The 20,154-nt window shown below is 46.4% G+C and overlaps 1 protein-coding gene across 2 annotated transcripts in view; it reads right to left on the reverse strand.

The window, feature by feature from the left end:
* PLEKHA7 (pleckstrin homology domain containing A7) overlaps window positions 1-20,154 on the reverse strand; it is a 214,369-nt gene that overhangs the window by 56,119 nt on the left and 138,096 nt on the right. For both annotated transcript variants that reach the window (XM_060104315.1, XM_060104314.1), the window contains exons 5-9: window positions 16,249-16,360; window positions 15,376-15,480; window positions 12,617-12,689; window positions 11,115-11,215; window positions 7,336-7,511 (exon numbers count right to left, since the gene is read on the reverse strand). In XM_060104315.1, coding sequence (XP_059960298.1) covers window positions 7,336-7,511; window positions 11,115-11,215; window positions 12,617-12,689; window positions 15,376-15,480; window positions 16,249-16,360 — 567 coding nt within the window. The remainder of the gene's footprint in view (window positions 1-7,335; window positions 7,512-11,114; window positions 11,216-12,616; window positions 12,690-15,375; window positions 15,481-16,248; window positions 16,361-20,154) is intronic.

The raw sequence follows: 20,154 nt of genomic DNA on the forward strand, positions 1-20,154 counted from the left end.
TGGGTAAGTAACGCTCAACTGTCACAGCCCAACCCGAGCCCGTCTGGAGCTCTGGCACGCACCAAGCTCACTCACTTCCCATCTCTCTACGGCAGTTACAGTCTGGGTCATTCATTTTTTGTGGCCAATGCTTGGTTATTATATGCTGCGTCCCACTGTGTGCCAGGAACCTGACATAGCCATCTCTAATCCCTACAACAATCTTGCAAGGTCAGTACTGTCAAGCCCAGAGAGGCTGAGGGCACTCACATGAGCACCAGGTTACTTACAATAAATTGTCGCTACTGAAAGAGAGGGACTATGGTGAGCACTTACTAACTGCAAAAGTAAGTTAAGCTAAGCACTTTAAATACATTATCTCTTCTTATCATTGCACAAAGCTAGAGATATTATTGTTTCATTATAGGTAATGAACGTGAAACTCAGAGAGGTTAAGCAACTTGCTCTGAATCATGCAACCAGTGACATAAGCAGGACTCAAATTCCATCTGATCCAACCCCAAAGCCCTGCACCTGGGCTGAAAACATGTCTATAAATTACTTCTGTCAAGGGTCCAAGGGGCTTGTCCAACCTCAGGTGTTGTCCTGCCACACTTTAACCAAAGTGATCAGAGTTTGGAAGGCCAAAGATTCCATGCTCTGAAGAGAGTGTAGATAGCCAGAAACGTGTGGGCCACTTCTGAGCAGGCTGATTCCCCACAATCAATCACACAGCAGAGCTCAGACTGCTCTCAGACACCCCAAGTTCTTATCTGAACATCTTACAGGTAGAAGTTTTCTTCATCCATCCAACCACCCACGTGCCCAGCCAGCCAAACATCCACACACCCATCCATTAACTGAACGCTTACTATGTGCCAGGACTATTCTCATTTTCAAGGAGCGTACAGTCTAGCAGGGTGACGGTGAGAAAGCAGGTCAACATAACTTTAACATGAAAGTTCTATGCATAAGGAACGAAAGAGTGCTATAAGCAGAGGCATCTGACACACTGAGGGTCAAAGAAGGAAGAAATATGCATAGGCTAGGACCTGAAGGCTGTGCTGAATTGTCCTAATAAGGGTGAGGGCCAGGGCAGCAGATGAGCAGGGCCCAGAGGGATCCTGGGCCTCACGATACGGACCTCCATCTACCTGCCAGAGCTCACCACAGTCTCTTCTCCCCCTAGCTCGCTTTGATTCGGCCCCAACTCCCTAGCTTTCTGTTCCTTGAATAAACTGGGCTCATTCCTGCCTCAGGGCATTTGTAAGTGCCATACCTTCTGCCCAGAACACTCTTCTTCGAAGTTTTACATATGCAACTTTCTTGCATCAATCAGGCCTCACCTCCACACCTTCCCCATATGGAGGCCTCCCCCGACCCCCCAAACAAAAGTGGCTACTCCCTGCCCCTTAGTCCTTCCCCATCTCATCACTCCATTTTACTGCCTTCATGCATAGATCATGACAGAAAATCATCTTGTTGATTTGTTTGCCTGGATACGGTCTCTCTCCCCCTCACCCACCCAAGAATGCATGGGACTTTGCCTCTCTATTGAAGACTGCTGTATTTCTCAGTATCCTTAACGGTGTCTGTCGCACAATATGCCCTCAATAAATAACTGTAGAATTAAAGACTAAGTGGACAAAAGTACAGACAAATGCACCCAATTCAATAATTTGAGTATGGTTGGGGCCGAGAGGATAAGGAATAGCATAATGTGAGCCAAAGGCATCTGCAGGGACCAGACTCAGGCAGGGATCCTACTAAGGAGATTGGATGTTATGCCAAAGGTGACTAGGCTATAAGTTCCTTCAGTCCCAAGACAGGACTATAGTTACACCACAGACCACCACAGAGAGGTTTGGAAACTGATAAAAAGAGATAAGTTGTCTTCCGATAGCCCCTCCTGTCTGAATTGCTTGTCAGTTTTGTGAACTGTAACGACAAGCTGACCTCCTTGCTTAGTGCTTTAGCTTACTGGAAAGAACAAGACATCCTTAGACAAGAGAAGAATAACCAGTTCAACAGGGGGGAACTCAGAAGACGAATTTCAAGGAGGCTGTAGAGAATCAAAAACCAGAATCCAAAGTCTGGTAAGTGGAAGAACATGGAAATAGGGGAGAAGAAATTATGGACAGAAGGAGGTAGAGGGGAGGCTCTGGTAGCAGTGCTCGGTGCTCCTTACAGCATAGGGCTGGGGTCTCAAGAATACTTGTCTATCAAGAGACCCTGAAGCCTGTGTAGGAAACAAGAGGACAAAGGCAGGAGGTGCAGCAAGGGTGCTCAGCGCCCTCTGTGGTTAGAGGATGTAGGAGGAGGCTGGAGGAGGAGAGCGGCGAGGGGCAGGCTGAGGGACAGCGCTGGAGGCAGCCTGGATTGCTGAGCCACAGCTCACACTGCTAGGGGACGGGCACATCCTGGCAAGGGAGAGAGTATGATTTGCTCACAGGCGATTCATCATCAATGTAATCCAGAGGGTTAACGATGAACCTGGAAGGGTGCAAAGGAAAAAGACCCAATGACATTGTTAAACCAAACCCTATGGAAGCTAGCATAGCTGAGATGGAGTATCAGCTATGTCTTAGGCAACGTGCGAAGTAAGCACTTTATACACTCATTTAATTTAATCTTTGCAAAAATCCGATAACTTAGAAAAACTGAGGTTTAAAAAGCATACCGAAAAAAAATAAATAAATAAATAAATAAATAATAAATAAATAAATAAATAAAAAGCATACCGAAATTGCACAAGTGACACAGCTAGAAAGTAGTAAAGCTGGGATTTAAACCCCGGTCTACCCAACTTCAGAGACTAAACTCTGGGAGGAGTTAGTACTTAAGGCAAGAGAAATTGATACAGTAGGAGGTGGCCTGGATATTGGTTGCCTGCATCTCGTTTACCACATCCCATCAAGTCATTTCTCCTTCCTCTGCCCATAACTCTAGTATTACTTGGAAATCCACCCCTACATGGCTCTCAGTCCCCATGGTCTAGTTCTCAGAAGTGAAGCATGTATCCCAGGTCTGTGCCAATCAGTACATGCATTCCCTAGCCACAGTATGTGATTTTGGGAATCAATGTGACCTAAGCCTGTCTAATCAGAATAAGACCTCAGAGCTTCTGGATAAGACTCTGGCTCTTTCCTGCTGAACTTAACTTGGACAATACAAGTCTGGGGCTACTGCAGCTATCTAGCCACCAGGTCCTAGATATGCCAGGGAACTCCACATGGAGTTTAAGAATGAATCCAGCCCAGGCAGGCAGAGCCTGAGAGAATTACTTGTAATGATACTGTCTGAGCCTTGAACCCAACTGTTTCTAAAGCTAGAAGCTATCCTGAACTTTTCATTGACATGAATCAATAAATTCCTCCCCCTTTAAGGTAAATTTGCATTTTCTTTTACCTACAGTCAGAAGTCCTACTGTACCACATTCATAAAGAAAGCGTTTGCCTGTATGAATAAGGATAGAAGCTTTTGGGTGAGAAACAAGGAGGGAGAGAACAAAAAGCTATGGTTGGGGCCACCCACGTAACAGAGATGGAGGTTTTGCAGAGCAGATCACCAAAGTGGAGGAGAGGCAAGATGTAGTCCTGCATGATGAATACTTCTAACTAACCAAATGTCTGAACGTCTTATTCTGGTAAAATAGAACATTTAATAAGTCTGAACTTCCTTGGCTGACAATTTCATCTCCAGAAAATTAAGAGGAAATGTTATTCTGCTTTTCATCTGCGTCAGAAGGTATAACAAGTTGTTTTTTTTTAAATGGGGAAGAAACCTTGGGCAAAGATGATTATGGGATTTTAAGAGTTTATTAAGAGCATAGTAAGAACACATTTTAAAAGTTCAGAAGAAAGCTAGGGGGCTTCCCTGGTGGTGCAGTGGTTGAGAGCCCGCCTGCCGATGCAGGGGACACGGGTTCGTGCCCCGGTCCGGGAAGATCCCACATGCCGTGGAGCGGCTGGGCCTGTGAGCCATGGCCGCTGAGCCTGCGTGTCCGGAGCCTGTGCGCTGCAATGGGAGAGGCCACAACAGTGAGAGGCCCGCGTACCGCAAAAAAAAAGCTAGGGACAATAAAAATGGCCTGAGATCTGGAAGGCAGCCCAGTGGAAAAGGGAAGGAGCCCCTCTAAAACAAAAATCTGATAGTTAATTACAAAATCTTCAGGTAGGAAAAAGTAAAAAAACAACAACAAAAAAATCCTAATCTCAGCTAGCAAATTCATCCTGAACGGTTCAAGGCAGACATCACTTATCAATCACAGCACTTTTTCCTATTAAGCCTGATCTCATTCTCAAGTTATCTTTGACCCAGTGCCCTAGTCAGGCACGAAGAACTGAGCAAAGCTGGGACACAAGAATGAACCCATTTAACATTGCTGGTAGAAAGAAACCAATGTAAAAACACAGGGAGCTCTCAGAGCTCACGTTATAAAAGGACACAAGAAATGCATCAAGCAGAGATAAAATACAAATCCAGTGGAATGGGCCTACATGAATGCCTACAGAAACGGTAAAGTCTAGAAGGGACTGAGGTTTGTTTATTTAAAGCAAAGTAAAATAAAACAGAATTTTCTATTTTCTAAGAATTAAAATAAAGAAGGAGAGAACTTTAAAAAAAATATGAGACATAGGTATCTCTGCTTGGGAAGATGACCACAGCACAAATAAAGTTGAATTCTTCAACTTCTGGATTTAGTTCCTTATCTTCATCAAGATGAATGAACTTCATCATGAATAAGAGAACAACCTTGGTTAAGAGAGACTGAAAGACCAAGGTGGGGAGGAAGATGGAAAAGGCCCAGCTGTTAGCACACCAGGGCCCTAAGGAAACTCGGAGATGGGCTCAAGAAACCTCTCAGGTGATCTCTGAGGAATCCAAGAGAACAAGGAAAATGCCAGAATATTACAGACTAAATAACAAGACTGGAGAGCCTAAAACCAACCTCTGCAATAGGCTAAGCTGCATTCCTAACTGGGCAGATATCAGCACATGTAGGAAAGGAAGCACCGAGGAAAAGCAAGCAACTCGGTAGAAAAATGGGCGGAGAATAGGTACCAGCAATTCAGTGCAGAGGAAATACAAGTGGTCAATAAATATAAAAGGTCCCTACCATCATGAAAATACACATTAAAATAACCAGATACCATTTATCTACACAGCAGCTCAGCAAAAATGAAAAAGATTGATAATATCAACTGTTGGCAAAGATGTGGGGAAATGAGCGCTCTCACTAGTGGAATATACAGCTTTCTTTAAAGGGCAGTTTGGTGGTATTGATTAAAATTAAAAATGCATTGTATATTGACCTAGCAATCTGAAAGCCTCACACATGCAGAGGCTTGTAGAAAGTTTTTCATTACACAACTACCTACAACAGTAAAAGAGGACAAAAAATAAACTATCCAAGATATGGCACATGCTTAACTACATTATGGTACCTCTGCCTTATGAAGTATCATACAACAGTCAAAAACAAAGGTAGCCCATATACACCGAAACCGAATGATTTTCAAGATCAATATCATTCATGCTATAAAAAAAGCACAAAAAAACCCTCTATATTTATATAAGCACATATATGAATAGAAAACAGTTTAAAAGGATCCCTGTTAACTTGGTAACAGAGGTAACCCTGGGAAGGTGACCAAGGATATTTCTCTTTATTTTCTGCATCTTTTTTTAATTGTTAATTTTTCTTGCCTTTATTGTGTTGATTTTTTTTTTCTTTTGGCCGCGCCACGTGGTATGTGGTATCTTAGTTCCCTGACCAGGGATCAAACCTGTGCCCCCTGTATTGGCAGTGTGGAGTCTTAACCACTGGACCGCCAGGGAATGTCTTCACTTATTGTATGTATGTACGTATGTATGTATAAATAAATAAATAAATAAATTTTTTTTTAAAAAAGAATGAACAACAAAAACTAGGAAACACTGAGCATGTACACTAGGAGTAAGTCGTGTCAAACCTGCCCAGTTTCCTTCTCCTAGGATGAAGGTGGAAATGCCAATGTCACTCCGAACAGAGTGCCTGCAGGTTAATGGCACAGGCTTTCATATCATCATTATGGACACAACAGAAAAATTCAGGCAGGATGACAATGCTAAGAAGCAGAGGCAAACCTGACTGAATACCTGTAGTTAAGAGTTACTGATTCAGGGCCCACAGGGAAACCTCCAGGACAGTCTTTGGTCCTGTTCTGTTCAACATATTCATTCATTCTTCCAATCTCTCACTTACTCACTCAACAGACACTTGAGAGCTTACTATATGTCAGGCGTGCAGAATATACAAAGATGATTCCCACCTGAAGCCTAGGATACTGAAAAATAGACAGAAAAAAAAAAAAACCCAGCATGACAAACGCTTGACTGAGTTTCTAGGAAGCTCCAAGGGTAAAGCCTGACCCAAACCTGGTCTCTTGAGGGAGGTCACTATCTATATCAAAGGTCTGATCGTCTCAGGAAAGATATCATGAAGCTAGGAAGTACCACTGACACCAAAAATCGCATACACAGGAGTTGGAAAAGGTGGACAATATAAAAACATCCATGTGAAACCCATTTGCAGTTACTGAAGAATCTTGTCTTTAGGTTGCTGGAGGACACTACTCTTGTTTTGAGGCCTCACTAACAGATCTTTTTCAAAGAGGCCTCTAAGCAGAGCAAGGTGTCCAGAGAGTGAAGAACGGGGCTCATGTCAGATGAGGACTGGCCAAAGGCACCCTGACTTTCCAGGACTACCCCACCTTCTCCAAGCCCATGACTCCACTCATGTTTCTCCTCTGCTTTCTCACAGGGAATCACCCACAGTCAACAGACTCAGGAACTTCAAGATCCCTGATGGTACCCTGGTTGGCCCACTCGAGGGAAGAGGCAGCTGGAAGACAGCTCCCAAGTCAGCTCCCAACCACGAGGTGGGCCGTCGGTGGCATGTTTCCAGTTTGCAAGATCTTTCTTGTCTGTCCGCTCCCTCCTCCCCAATCTTAGCCCCAAGGGTTTCCTTTCCACCACACTCAAGAGAAGAAAGACTGAGAAACATACAACCAGGTACCAAGGCTGTGTATCCCAGGCAGTCATTTCACCCTCCCAGCCCTTCCTGTTTCTCTGTTTAATGAGGACAGTGGACTAGATAATTCCTAGGGGACCTTCCAGCTCTGCCGGCAGCATGTGCTGGCCCTGTAAACAGTCTCCTCCTGGAAGAAGTCACCATTTAAAAGGTCTTCAAAGAGAGGGCAATGCTTAATAAGAGTGAGTGAACGGTGGAATTCTGGGCATCCTAGAGTTCTTATTTGGGTTCCCCCACCTGTGCAGGAAGCGCTCTGGCAGGGACCCTCCATGGGGACTGACCTCTTCAGTGACGATCGAGATAGCACCTGTGCAGCCTGGTTCATGGCCCTGACCCAAGCGTTCATGTCCTCCTGGGTGTCGGCACTGAAGTAGTAGGTCCTCATGCCTGACTGCTCGGCCTGAGAGCCCCTGGTGGAGCTATTATAGATGAGTGCTCGCATCCCCATGTGCACGGCCTGGAGGGAGAAGACGGAAACCCAGGTCAGAGAGGTTAGTGCGCGTCTCACTTCCAGGAGCAAAAACCAGAAACGCCCCGGCCAGGTTCTCCCTTCTTCCAGACTAAAAGCCCATGCACCACCCAGCTTATTTCCACACCTGGAAAAAACGTCACGGGCTGGATTCCCTTTTCTTGGTGAAGCCAGGCCTAGGAACAGCTGTGTCTGTTCCCCCACAGCAAAAGCCCCGTAGCTGTACCTGTTTCCTACTTATCTTACTCCCACTTAGGGAGGGGCACACAGTCAATTCAAGTTTTGAGAAAGAGATTTTTTTTAAAAACCCTCATTCCATAGAAGCAGACTCTCGGGAATCCCTGTTTTGGTTCTTCTGAAGCACCTGCTGACTGGAATTGATTCAAAAATCAGCTGCTCAACAGCAGGCAGCTCGGTGCAGATATTCACTCTGCTTCCTGCATGGGCATGAAACATGACGTACAACCATCAAGGAAGCTGCTCTTTTGTCTCGCCAAAGAGGCAATACAAAGTTCAGCTGAGCAGTCTAACACTTGACTGAAGACCCTGGCACACCTACTATACGTCAGGAAGCCTCAAGGTGCTTTCACATGTTCCACAGGTACTGGGAAAAGCAACTGCAATGGACTGCGAACAAGAGGTTTTCCCCCTTGTGCTCTGATAAGCAAGGTCCTTTAAATTTGCAAGGAGAAAGCTCACCAAATCCACATAGGAAAATGATGTGGAAATAGGAAGATTTACAGAGTGCCTACTATGTGTCTCCTAGGTACTTCCGTGAGTTTAATCTCATTTTAATCCCAACAGCCTTATAAGGAAGGAACAGAATCTCTTTTACAGATGTGGTAAGTGAAGCTCTGAGAAGTTAAGTAACTTTCCTAGATTTCCACGCTTGGTCACAGATTCTTCACAGCACCTATTACCTGGTATTTTTTATTTTACATGCTTGTTTATCATCTGTCTCTTCCCTGCAGAATATAAACTCGATGAGAGCAGGGACTCTGTCTATTTTGTTCACTACTATATCCCCAGGAACAGTGCCTGGTACATAGTAGGTGCCCAATGAATATTTTTGGAATGAATGAAAAGTTGGAGGCAGGATTCACACCTAGGAACGTCTGACTCTGAGTCCAAGCTTCTCTGTACAGTGCTCTCAGGCTCTATCCAGAAATGAGTCTGATACAGATCACTAGTCTGATAATCTGGATCCAGAATGACAGACAGACGCCATGCAAGGACCAGACAGAGAAAGCAAAATGAGAGAACTAAACAGAATCTGGAAAATGACATGTTTCTAAAATCACCAATGGTCATGGATAAAACCTCTCAGATGAACTGTCAGCATTCACTTCTCCACTCACATGCCTAACATCCAGGTCCAAAAACGATATTAAATACAGGCCTGCTTGTGACATTCACATATCTGAATCCATCTAGCCCAGTGCCAAGGGAGTCCAGGCAAACTCGGCCTGCAGCTAAGGGCTCCACAGCGGGTTCTGGGGCAGGCGTTTACTTGAGTAAGCTAAGGTGATTCAGTGAACAATCACTGACTTACAGAGGACTAAACATGAAACAGAAGTAAGCCTGAACTGACCTTAACTTGGGAAGTATAAGGAGTGTCATTCACCACAACTCCTACTACACATGACTGCTCCATGTTATCTGTTTGCAGAATGGGACTAGCCCCATCTACCCTGGCAGAACTAGCTGATGGTTAGTTTTCCTGGAGAAAGCTCTGAACGGGTAATCAACCATTTATAGTGCAGTGATACCAGACCTGTGGATGTTCAGAAGAAAAGTACCTAACCCGAGGACTCAAGGAAGGCTTCCTGGAGGAGGTGGCCCCTGAGCAGACACCTAAAGGACAAGTAAGTAAGAGTTGGGGAACTCTTCAGGGCATTCCAGGCTGTGACTAAAGCTCAAGGGGGGTGGGGGTGGGGAACGACGGCTCCTAAAGGCCACCGAGAGCCCTGCTTGGCTCGTCCTGCAGACCTAGCGGAGCCTCAGGGTGCATCTAGCGCCCTGGCTCCCTGACAATGCCTAGGAGCTGCCTGGCTGTGAGTACAGTTAGAGAAGACAGACAAGAGAGGCCCACATGACCCTTTAGGCTCTGCCTATGTACCACTACAGATACTCTGAACAATCTCAGGCAAGGTGCCCTAGCAACAGTCACAGAATTTCAGCTCTGCAAACTGAGAAGAACTGACATCAGAGGCAAGCATAAGGCCCAGGACACAAAATACTGCACACTCCTCAGGATGCCCAAGAACATGGATCCTGAACTGTCCCAGGGCCCATCCTCAGGTTCCTAAAAGAATGACACTGCAGCCCGAAGGGAAGGGAACCCTTTCACACTCAGGAAACCACAGCCCTGTCTGGAGGACCACCTGAACATCACCCATTCTGTCTACAATAGCTTTTCTCCCTTCTCAGACCCTGAAGACCCCAACCATCCCCCCAAACATGCATGCCTTCTGTCTCACAGAAAATATATTTAGGGAACACTCTTGGTGAAGCCTATTTAAAAAAAAAAAAAAGAAGAATGTACGACACATAAAAGATGTTTTCCTAGAATGTATTTTCACACCTCCCAATGAAGTGTTAAGATGAACTATATATAGTTATTATAATCAGTTACTCTGAGGATATCCCAAACGCTGTCCACCCCACCCCCCCAAATTCACATGCAACAGCGTTATCCCAATTGTTTGCCCAGTAGCAACACTAAACCCTAGAAAGGAAGGTTTTTCTGAGGAAGGCTTTCAGGCTGCAAAAGACCAGTGTGACACCCATCGAACAAAATATTTTCAGAGCCAACAATAAGCAAGAGAGGCTCTGAACAATTTAATAGAACAGTATTCCTAAAATGATAACAATAAACATTAATTGAAACCACCTCCCACCTCCTGCAATGTGTATACGGGTGACCAGAGTAAGACATGGAAGAAAAGCAAAGAAGAAGAGAAAGAAATTGTCCTCCCTCCCTGTAATGCAACTGAAAGAGGACAGAGTTCAGGGTGGAGATCTGCCTCCATCATCTTCCAACTTTGAGACTGTGGGCAAGTTTTTTCAGCTCTCGGATCCTCGTGTTCCTAATCTATAAAATGAAGCTAATGATCCTGACCTCATAGGCTCCCGACAAGCACCAAATGAGGTAACATGGGCAAAAGTAGTTCTCAGTCGCAAAAGGTTTTACAGAAATAAGGCAATACCATATCATGCAACATGAAGCGAAGGAGGATCCAGAATCTTCAACCCACAGCAACTCTGGAGTCACCGAGGACAGCGACAGTGGTAAGAAAGCATGAGGAGGGCTGTGCTGATACTAGTCACAGAAATAGCAACAGGAAAAGAGGGGTCTAAATACTTAAGCTAGGCTGGAGGACTCAAAAGCTAAGATACAAATGAAAGTACTGTGATGTGATATTGTTTGTTCAAAGAACTTATAACTTTGTTAACATGAGTCTGAAACGCTCAACCTCTTAACTTCTTCCCCCCAACCCCCAACAGAAACAACTGCTTTTGTGAAGCCATTCTGGGGAACACAACATTTCTTAGGATGGAATTGCTGCACTGGAGGAGCGGGGGCAGTACCTTAAAGGAATACTTGCGACTTATGCGATCCTCGGGGCCCACTGTTGAGATCACGTAGCTGGGCAGAGGGATGCTCCCAAGGACCACTTCTTCTCGGCTGTCTTTGAACGGAAATACAAATCAGAATAACCTTCTGTGGCACCTTCCTTGGGCTGGTCCATCCCACTGCCCTAGTTCAAGGCTCCTTATCTCTCCCAGGATGACTGCAATCACGGATCGCCCATTCAGGTGCTCTGGGGACCTTTGTGCTAGTGCTGGAACTACACAGGTGAATCAGACAGGGCCCTCTCCCCGAGGAGGGGGACAGGCATGTAAACACGCTCAGCTCGACCTGCTAACTCCTGAAATACAGAGGTATACCAAGTGCTGCGGGAACACACAGACAGGAGTGGCACACAGCCTGGGGAAGTGGAGAAGGCTTCAGAGGGTGATATTTAAACTTTTGTAAAGGATGGGGAAGGGAATTCTGGGTGGTACACACCTCATAGGCAATGTTAGAGCAGGTGTGAAATATCCTACCTTTGATGTCTATTCTCTTCCTCCCCCAAACCGTCTCCGTTACCAGAGGTAACTTCCTAACGACAGAATTGGTCCCACTGCTCTCCCACCCAAAGGCACTTGCTGACTGTCCACTGGATACAGAATGAAGCCCAACTTCCTCTGCCTAGTGTCACAGCCCTTTTGCATTTTGGCTCTTACCCACCTCCTGAGCCTTATCTCCTAGTGTGTGCTCCATGCAAGACTCACTCTGGCTTTGTAGGTCTGTCATTCCACTTTCTTCTGCTTCTAGAACTTTAATCAAGTTGTTTCTTCTGCCTAAATGCCCATCTTCCCCCTACACATGGGCAAAGCTCTACCCATCCTAAAAAGCCCAACTCGAGCCCTAATTCTTCTGAGGAGCCTGCCCAAGTTCTCCAATATGGAATTGGCTTCTTGTTCCTCTTGAACTGCCTAAGCACTCTGGATGTCTTCCAAAACCTAGTCTTGTCTTAAAATTAGGCTATCTCTTCCTCCATATTTTGAGCCTTACTTCCTTCTCACCTTTGCACAGCCCCTAATTCTATGTACTGGGGCTCCACAAATGTTCATATGGCCAATTCAATTCACCAGTTGCCCATCCAATAACAGGGGATAAATCCAGATAACAGGTTACAAAATATAATGTTCACCTATTCTTCCCATCTCTCCAGATTGAATCAAACGTGTGCCTGTGCCCCAAGTGGGGCAGAAGCTGGAAAACCTCCAGATCTTGAGACCTTAAGTAGAAGGCAAACCGGATTCTATTATTTTAACTCAACAAATGGCACTTCCAGTGCTGGGACTGGTAAAAATGAAATCACCAACCATGCACATATGTAAAAGTGAACACTTTGGCAGGTTAACAGGTTATCAATTAGCTCAGGCCACTGGTCCATTCACTGGATTTGAGAAGACCACCATTTGCATCACCTCACCACCCACTTTGGCACAAAGACCCCTCGGTGACCTGAGCCTCAGCTCACCTTTATAGTAAAACAAGCAATAATCAGCAAGCACAAACCACCTCCTCTTCCACAGCCTCATCCCAGAACTGTCCTGCAAAGCAAAGGAAACTAATCAGGGCAATATCTGAGCATACTGTTCCCCCTCCCCAGTCATGTACAACCTGATTCTGGAACCGAGACTTGCCCATATTCACTTTTTCTTTCAATAAATTAATAAGGGGCTTCCCTGGTGGCGCAGTGGTTGGGAGTCCGCCTGCCGATGCAGGGGACGCGGGTTCGTGCCCCTAAGTTTTGGGGTTCTTTTTGCGGTAGGCGGGCCTCTCACTGCTGTGGCCCCTCCCGTTGCGGAGCACAGGCTCCGGACGCGCAGGCTCAGCGGCCATGGCTCAGGGGCCCAGCCGCTCCACGGCATACGGGATCCTCCCGGACCGGGGCACGAACCCGCGTCCCCTGCATCGGCAGGCGGACTCCCAACCACTGCGCCACCAGGGAAGCCCAAAATAAATTAATAAGTTTTTACTGCATAGCCATTCTTTGAATAGGACATCAAAATTTAGATCCAATGATGGCTTATCCCCAGGAAGTTTTGTTTCCTATAAACAGACTAGTATATCATAAGCATCCTCCTTTTAGAAAGGAAGATATGAATTCACAAATACAGTTCTTGGGCTTCCCTGGCAGTCCAGTGGTTAAGATTCCATGCTTCCACTAACAGGGGCACGGGTTTGATCCCTGGTTGGGGAACTCCCACATGTCACGCAGTGTGGCCCACAAAACCCCAAAATACAGTTCATCCATTAAGAAAGAAATCAGTTTTTAACAAAAGGGAAGTTATTTATTTATTCCTTCCTTCCTTCATTCACTGATTCAGGTGCTACACTGTAAAATACTTTCACTTATACTGATTAGAAAATTGGTTTACATAGTATGAAACAAAGAGTTTAAGTTAGCTAATTCATCAATGAGGCAAAGTTCTCATTTGACTAAGTTCAGTTATCTACCACAAAGGACTGATTTTGCTGTGTTTTTCCTTCCTTTCAACAGAAAAAGACCTGGATTTTCTTGTGAAAATTTTTTAAAAATATGGCTAGGGTAGGAAAATAGTAGTTTTAGGGTCCCTTTTCTCCCAAACCTAGGAAAATTCCAGAGCCATTTTTAGCTGTTAAAATTGTCTTCCTTCTGCAAAAGTTTTTGAGAGGCTTAAGTTTAAAAAAAATTTTATTCATTCTCCATTTACTAAAGTGTTAAAAACTTGCTAAGCTCCTGCATTTCTTGGTTTTATCTTCTGCATTAACCAGGTGATCTGGCATATGATACTTGCTTTGTTTGAAAAGCTCTTCTCCATCCTTCCACATCTGCTTCAAATGTCACTTCCTCTGGAAAGCCTTTCAGGACTCCCCCAAGCATAGCTACATTCTCTCTGCTGTGTGCCCACAGCACTGTACACAGACCTTGGTTACAGCTACAGCACAGCCAAGGAGCCGAGGGGCCTGGGCCAGGGGGTGTCTGTTGGGGAGAATGATTATTTACAATACCTTCCCTCTACCTCCACATTTCAAAGGAGCATCCTTTTGTTTAACGGAGACGGGGATGCAAGTGGGAAAAGTCAGAGGGTTAGATTACTCAGGTAAGAAAAGAGAATGAGAACAGAGCTGTGAGGGAAGAGGGAATCATTAAGAGAGGGTGGTGCCAGAGGAGTACCGGCCAGAAGAGGCTGGAGAGCTGTGGGAGATTTCAAGGGGACATTTAGGAATTTATTCTGTGTGGTGTGAAAGGTAATGTCTTCCTCTGTTTTCCCACAAAGTCTTTAGTAAAAATGTACATCATTGCTCTCAGAATTTGTGTTTTTTTGGATAATATGCTATGTGAGAGACTGTGCTGGATGATGACATGACACGTGAGAGGTGTTTCTATGTTTCCCCCTGCAGACTATGACATGAGTTTCTCAAGGGCAGGAACCACATGTTACTCATCTCTTTGTCATTGCTGTGAGAGCACTTAGAACACGGCAGGCACTTGGTGGGTGGGTGGGTAGATGAATGGATGGATGGCAAAAAGAGAAGGAAGGAGACAAAAGGGACGTGTTCTCTGACGCTGGGAGCTCACAGCCTATCCAAGGCCAGAGGACCAGAGGCAGAACAACTGCCTCTGGTGAAGCTGTGGTGAAGTGTGGTGAAGCTAGAGATGAAGGATGGCCTGTGGGAGAAGGAGCTGGTGATGGTGCTGAAGCTTCTAACCTGGGTGCCTGGGAGAATGGTGGTACCCCCACCAAGATCCAGAAAAAACAGTTTAGGGGAAAAAGACAGGTAAGGGGTGAGGAGACAATGAGCTGAGTTTGGCTGATTTGGAACCTGAGGTGCTAGGATGCTAGGTATGTGTGTTAGACTGGGGGAAAGGAAAAGATGGGATTTTTCAGGCAAATGATAACAAAGGCTCTTTCACATCAGGAAGGCAAGTGCTGGCAGAGAATTGGCGCTAAGGCTGGATTCATACTGACCCACCCACACTTGGGCCCGAGTCCCAGGACAGCCAAGAGCACTGGGAACCAAAGCGGTTAAGTGGGTTTGGGGAAGGAAACTGCAGCCACTGAGCAGACTGCCGACTCACAAAAACGAACAGCAAGTCGCTTAGCACAGGGGGCAGAATCTACTGGCCTCAGACAAACTCAGGAACAGAAAGCTTATTATGAGCCTGTTCCCAGTTCCCGGGGGTCAGGGTAAGGAAGGAATTCAGCAAGAACTACCTCCCTGCCACCCCTCCCTCCTCAGTCTCCTCACCTGCTTGTGCAACCAGCCCCTCACCACCACTGGAACATTGGGGTTCCTCCGAATGGCTTGGTCCCTCTTCCCAAAGCTGTGGACTTTACTGCTGGACTTTATGATCTAGGAAAGAGCAGACTTGAACTCTAGCAGCAGGGGGGATTTGGGGAGGCCCCAAAAGCATTTGCATGATAGGAGGGCTGTAGGCTCCCTGTGCCTTCATCTATGCAGCAGTGCCCTCTGATCAAAAGAACAGCAAGAAGACAGAGAATGGGCGTGCACACGGCCGCAGCATCCTAATTAAAAGGCGGGTGCAAGAGCTAGCAAGCTTCCTGTTTGGGTCACAGAGGAAAAAAAACGTAAAGGGATTTTTCAATCAACTTTCACCAGCAGCTGCTGGCCCTAATATGTCCTATGGCTTTCTGGAGCAATGCTACACTCTGGTCACAGCATTTGCCAATTTCCAGATATTTACCCCTCCTACCTGGTTCACTCCTCAGCACCCTCCCCTTCTCTACAATGCTGGTTCTCTTCCCTGCTCCTCAGTCGGTGCTTCCATATGGTGGGCACAGAAACCTCTGGGCCCTTCTGTTGTGAATCTCACCATGCGGTCTTTGACACACATGTGAACAGAGGTGTGGCCCTCCAAAGACACGACAGGAAAATGAAGAATGCGGCCAAGGCCGTAGATGTCAGTCCTGGTTCTGTCAGCAATCACCTGTTTTCTTGGACATGTGACATACCCCAATTGGCCTCAATTTTCTGATCTGTCATCTGGGGAGAATACTTATTACATGTCTCCCTCACAAAACTATGGTGAAGATCAAACGGGTTTCTGGCTACAAAGGGGCCTGGCAAAATACAGAAGAGGGGAAGTGGCCAGGAGTTCACCTTGGGGCCAGGCTTGGCCTCCACGGTAGAAGGGGTCCCGGCCGTGGACGTTTCACTGACCATGCTGGACGGTCTTTGGTTTCTCTCTTGCTTTGACATAGGTGGATTTGGCCTGTGGGGAGACAGAAGGGAATCCAGTGATTAAGTGGCCAGGCTGCAATGGGAAGTGGAATCTGAGATTTATTTCAGGTTAGAACTGGTTGATGGACCTTAAACAGCCCAGGACAGATCTTCTAGACACCACCTAACTCCAGACTACCGTTAGAGGGCCACAACACCCAGCCTACCCACGTGCTTCAGGGAATCAAGAGCATGACAGATGGGCAATCTCCACAGCCTGACACCCTACGAAGGGGCCAGGTCACTGCTGCCTGCTGTCCCAAGGTCCCCACCTTTATTTTCTTACTCGGGTGTTTGTGGCAACTGCCCCATCAGATGGGCACACACGGTTTACCCCACTCTTTACAGCAAAAACAATCCACACTCCTTACACACAACACACACACACACACATACACACACACACACACACACACACACACACCTCCATTTCCCCTGGCTCCCAAAAGAAGCTGTTTCTAATTAGTAACAAGAAACCACGTGCGCACACATCCACACCCCCCAGATACACAGAATCGCTTACATAAATGCCAGTGGGGCTTGCCTCCCAAAATAGATTACTCAACAAAGAGTCTTATTCTAGGAACACTCCATTAGCCCCAAAATAGAGCCCCTGAAGATATTAACCCCTTGTGCCATGCCTGGAGAGCACGAAGAAATGAAGCATGCCTGCATCCTCAGTGAAGTTCCCCTTGATGTGTCCCCATCAGCATCCAGCAACATCATGCGTCCCACCAAGAAGGTCCACCTGCCCTGGGAGGGCCAGCGCCCTGGGAACATCGTGGTATAGCACTTAAGAGCCATCACAGAGAACCCTTCTTACCTGCCTCCACGGAGCCCCAGCATTTGCCAGTTTTTCAAAGCAGCAGCGGCAGCAGATGACTACACAATCCAATCCCTATCCTTAAACAGCTCAATGCTTGATTCCCAGACCCTCCTAACTCTAGGATCTGTAAGCCTTCCTCAAAGTGTAAGTCCCAGCATGCTGTGGCTGGGTTGTCTGCTGCTCTGATGGGCAACAGGATCCAGGTAGCTGCAGTAAACTGAGGCTTTTGGCTTGAGGAGTGGAGAAAATCCGATTTGGAGGCCTGGGCCAGGGCCCTGAGGAGATGGAGATGGAGAATCCAGGCAAGACACAGCTGAGGAGGACACACTCTGGATGTCTGTTCGCCAGGCTCACTTTTACACAGGTGCTATGAGGGAAAATCCTAGTTTCCACCCTGGAGACATGCTGCTTCCTTCAAAACCACTGCTGCTCAAAGGATAAGTGATCCTTCCCACACCCCAAGACAGAGACCTGACACCCTGTACCACTAGGGAAGTCCTTGGCGGAAGTAGCTGTGACTCCCGTGCTCTCTGAGTTGTGCCAGCAGCAGGACCACTGCAGCGGGCACCAGCTTCCCAAGCGGCTGGGCCCTGCTGGATGCTTGGCAGCTGGAGGTGCAAGTCCCACCAGGCAGAAAGATCGCTGGCTCCTTGTCAGCTCAGGCACTCACTCCAGATTCCCCGCCCCCGGCCTCCATCCCAGCCAGACTTTTGTTACTGCTCCCCACTCAGAGAATGTCACCACACTTAGAGTCCGCTCACTGTTGGCAGAAGCTGTGTGCAGCAGAGATAATCGCCAACTGGGGGTGGGAAGGAGCTCTGAGAGGCTGCCTTGTCCAGCCCCTGCCCCCAGACAGAACTATGCCCGAAACGTCTTCCTGGAACCTGGTCTTGCCTGACTTCAGACTTACAGAGGTTGAGACAAGGAAGAAGAGTTCTCAGGTTATCTCAGTCACGGCAGCTGTATCTCTAAGCCAAAATTCAGGACACAAAGTCCAACAGTAAGAGAGGTTTGTTTGCGATTTTATCAAGTTTAATTGGCTCCCATTTAAGACACTGATATGACGGTTATTACAGAATACTTGAGAAATATAAGAAAAAAGCTAAAACAAAAGAAAAAAATCACCATAGTCCTGTTACCCACAGAAAAATCATTTTTAATACCTGGTATATTTACTTTCATTCTTTTTTATATGCCTGTGTTTTTTTTTGGGGGGGGGTGCTTTTTTGTTTTTATATAATTGTGATCATACTGTGTTTAGGATTTGGCATCTTGATTTTTAAACTTATTGTAATATAAACATCTTCTCCTTTCTTCTTCTTCTTCTTCTTTTTTTAAAAATATTTATTTATTTATTTGGCTGCACCAGGTCTTAGGTGCGGCATGTGGGATCTTTAGTTGCAGCATGCGGGCCCTTAGGTGCAGCATGGGGGATCTAGTACCCTGACCAGGGATTGAACCCGGGCCCCCTGCATTGGGAGCATGGAGTCTTACCCACTGGACCACCAGGAAAGCCCCTCTCCTTTCTTTTAAACTCATCCATGTCATTTTAAATGACTGCATCACATTCCATCAACTAGATATGCCATCACTACTCTGTGGGACAAAGAAGAGACTATCTGGATTTGTGATTGCTCAGGAAATCCAGGACAGATGCCCACCACTTTTGCCATTTCTGCACCTTACAATCTTGAGCTCTAACTGTAGTCATTTTCCTGTATTCTAACCCCATGTCCCCTCCCTACACTAGCTTCTGGGATGCTGGCTGGCCGGGAAGCTCCTCCAGCCACAAGTGCAGGAAGAAAGATGACTTCCTTGCAGCCTTGGGTAGGTGAGGAAAGAAGGTACGACTACCACCTGGAGAGCCAAGTATGAACAGATTTCAGCTGGAAAAGGACTGTTTGTGGCCCCAACACTGAACATTAGTGAGGGACGGGACAGGGGTGGCGGGGTGAGGACAGGGAGAAACACATGAAGACAACTTCATTCTCCATGGCTATAGAGACCTCTGCTCAGCAACATCCAGAGAAAGCTGCCTTATTAGCAGACACGACTAAAGTCCAAACTAAATCTGCCCCACAGAGGGGACCATGTCATCTCTACAAACAGGGAGCATGTCTTCACCAGGACTTCCCACTCAAGCAAAAGACTCAACCATTACCTAGCAGTCCCTAACCTGACTCTTTGAAAGAACAAGGCACACACAGCTACCCACTTGGCCAAGTAACAAGATCTGCATTCAGAGGATGTTCCTCTGAATCTCTTCAGCATGGGCAATGGTCTCTTAGGTCCCTCCAAGGGTGACTATCACTTCTGGAAATCACTAGAAGTTACCTGGAATTTCAACTGGTTTAAAACCAAAAAAACCCCCCCAAACGATGGTGGTCACGCTTGGGACACCATTTGGTATTCAAAAATGAGGATATGAAAAATGTCTCAAAAACAATTTTCTCACTTGGCTGAAAAGCTGGCTCTGATGGAAACTTCTAGAGGTCATTTACCACATTATTTTGAGCAGTGGGGACATCAATGGAGCATGTGTGTAGCCTCCTGAAGAGACAACTCTGAAAGGAGCAACAGTCACTTGGATGTGGGCATTCTGGCGCATTTGCTTCAGCCAGTTACGTCTTACAGGTGTGTTCCCCACTTACAAGTCTGACAGGGCAGACACTGATTTGTCCTCAACTCCCCAGACTCCTGACAGGTCTTACTCAAGAACAGTGCCCTCCCCCAGAGAAGAGAAGAAGAAGAGCCTGTGCCCCTGAGCTGAGCAGCTGTGAAGGTGGTTCAGTTCCCAGCAGCATGCCCTCAGGCACATGAGTCACACAGATGCCGGCAGAGGCGACAAAAAACTGCACACACTAGGGGAAGGCAGACTCTTAGTGTCATTCAATAAAATCTATTACCTTAAAAGCCTGTTTGCCAGGTTTCTGTGCTATCGTGAATCCCAAAGTACAGTG

The sequence above is a fragment of the Mesoplodon densirostris genome, chromosome 7 (assembly GCF_025265405.1).
Source record: "Mesoplodon densirostris isolate mMesDen1 chromosome 7, mMesDen1 primary haplotype, whole genome shotgun sequence".
In the NCBI taxonomy this organism is placed as follows: domain Eukaryota; kingdom Metazoa; phylum Chordata; class Mammalia; order Artiodactyla; family Ziphiidae; genus Mesoplodon; species Mesoplodon densirostris.